The sequence below is a fragment of the Acipenser ruthenus genome, chromosome 9 (assembly GCF_902713425.1).
Source record: "Acipenser ruthenus chromosome 9, fAciRut3.2 maternal haplotype, whole genome shotgun sequence".
In the NCBI taxonomy this organism is placed as follows: domain Eukaryota; kingdom Metazoa; phylum Chordata; class Actinopteri; order Acipenseriformes; family Acipenseridae; genus Acipenser; species Acipenser ruthenus.
In genome coordinates this window covers 37,607,331-37,609,491 of record NC_081197.1, presented here as the reverse complement: position 1 = coordinate 37,609,491, position 2,161 = coordinate 37,607,331, and the positions used below count along the sequence as shown (strand labels likewise).

Genomic DNA, 2,161 nt, shown 5'->3' with positions numbered 1-2,161 from the left:
ACAAAGCACCACCCCCTACGAGCCAGTACCATTGGCGGAGTGTGTCCTATTCAATTCATTGAGCTTTAGTTCTTTGTAATGAAATCAGATTTACCGACCCCCCTCTTTTCTCTCCATAGCAGTTGCTTATTGGTCCATCAGCCCCTCTGTTTGAGACAATAACATTGTTCCCATGCTTGCCTCATTGTTGATCTGGCTATAAAAAGCAGCCGAGATGCCCAAGGTGGTTAATAGGCTGTCACAGCACTAAGTGGATATAACAAGGGGAGCTCTGACACGTTCTCTGTGCAACCGCATTGCTCTAAGTAAGTCTCAAATTATTGTCACATGGCCACGTTTGTTGTTTACTGTGGCTGCTATATTTTAAACAGCTTTTATTGCAATTACCTTCTGTTAGGTTGCTTTTAGTTATTCATTGAGAATGAAAACATTATTTGTCAGAATTATATTTTTTAACGGTGTCTTTTGGCTTCATTTACGATTGGAAATTATTTTGGTAACTATAGCAGGTTAACCTTCATTCTTTGTCATATATTGTATAAGTATGTTTATTTTATTTTATTGTGACAACACACCGTTATCTATTATTTTGGCGGCTTCTAATCTTTTTTTTTTTTTTTTTTTTTTTTTACATATGCATAGGCTTTTAAATCGAAATTGAGGATGGAATCTGATGCCAGTTTAATGTCCAGCAGGCCCTCCTCTCCTGAAGTCGATGATATATTTCTGCCTTCAGTCAGAAAGACGGCTGGCTTCTCGGGCACCGTCTCCTCTACACAGAGCGACTCTCCCCAAGAGCTGAGCTCCGAATTCCGGGCAGCCTTGGCAGCGAGTGCTTTAGAAGATGACACGCTCAGCTTGAAAATGTTATCAAAAAAAGACCGAAAGCTTCTTTCAGAACCTGAGCTGCAGCACATGAGGTTGAAGATAAACAGCCGAGAAAGGAAGAGGATGCACGACCTAAACATTGCCATGGATGGGCTCCGGGAGGTGATGCCCTATGCGCACGGACCATCGGTGAGAAAACTCTCCAAGATCGCAACCCTTCTTCTGGCTAGGAACTACATCCTGATGCTCACCAGCTCCCTAGAAGAAATGAAGAGATTGGTCAGTGAGATCTATGGAGGTCACCACAGCGGATTCCATCCCTCAGCTTGCGGGGGAATGACACACGGGGGACATTTACCCGGGCACCCGGCTTCTCATGCGTCCCACCCGGTCCACCACCCCATTATCCCGCCAGTCGTTTCAACAGCATCGCTCTCTGTACCGAGCATGTCAGCCGTGAGTTCAGTAAGACCCCACCATGGGCTGCTGAAGTCTTCGTCTGCGGGCGTAGGGCATGCCTTGGGCAGCAGTTTCCAGCACTGGGGCGCGGGCATGCCTTGTCCGTGTAGTATGTGCCAAGTACCCCCTCCACACGTTTCAGGCATGTCTACAGTCAGCATGCCAAGAATTACTAGTGACACTAAATAAAAAGACTTTTAATACAATGCTGGGACAACTATATACACCTAAGTCTGTTTACCAGCACAGTGAAATAACCCCCAAAAACCTTCTTAAGAATATTACGAAAAGTAATGTTCCTAAAACGCAAAAACTGGTAACGAGCATCGGATCAAAAGGAACATAAACAGCTCAAGCCTCAAAAAAAAAAAAAAAAAAAAGCTTTTTTTTTCAAATTCTACAAGTCTAAAAAACTGCATTTGTACACCTAAACGGGCAACTTAAAATACATTAAAAACAGACTTGAATTCAGTTACCGTTCAATTGCTTTTGAATATATATATATATATATATATATATATATATATATATATATATATATATATAGGGTTGCCTTTATCTCGAAAAAGATCGGAATTCTTCACAAAAATAAATCATTGTGAAAAACATTGTGAAAATCGAAAACGGAGCACGATGCTTTTTGAAAACAAATTAGATGCATACACTTTTGGGCATCTTTAGTACTACTTGTGCAATTATTATTTGTGTGTATGTGGTTTTTTTTGTTTATTATGTACGAAAACGAATAGGGCAAACAGCAAATATCGGATAACCACTTGAAACAACTCTAACAATTGTTAGAAGGGTTCGTTTTTATAAACGCTGATTGTAAATTAATGCTCAATGTGAATGCAACTATCGTTCCCCTCTCCTT

The 2,161-nt window shown here is 41.0% G+C and overlaps 1 protein-coding gene across 1 annotated transcript; it reads left to right on the top strand.

Moving 5' to 3' along the window:
- Positions 1-217: 217 nt before the first annotated feature.
- On the top strand, positions 218-1,684 carry LOC117406211 (oligodendrocyte transcription factor 2-like). Its single transcript, XM_034010148.2, has 2 exons — positions 218-305; positions 643-1,684. The coding sequence occupies exon 2, from the start codon at positions 664-666 to the stop codon at positions 1,474-1,476; it is 813 nt and encodes a 270-aa protein (XP_033866039.1). The 5' UTR covers positions 218-305; positions 643-663; the 3' UTR covers positions 1,477-1,684.
- The last annotated feature ends 477 nt before the right edge of the window (positions 1,685-2,161 follow it).

What these genes read in the sequence shown, in the direction of transcription:
- LOC117406211 (XM_034010148.2), top strand. Translation starts at nt 664, where the DNA reads ATGGAATCTGATGCCAGTTTAATGTCCAGCAGGCCCTCCTCTCCTGAA.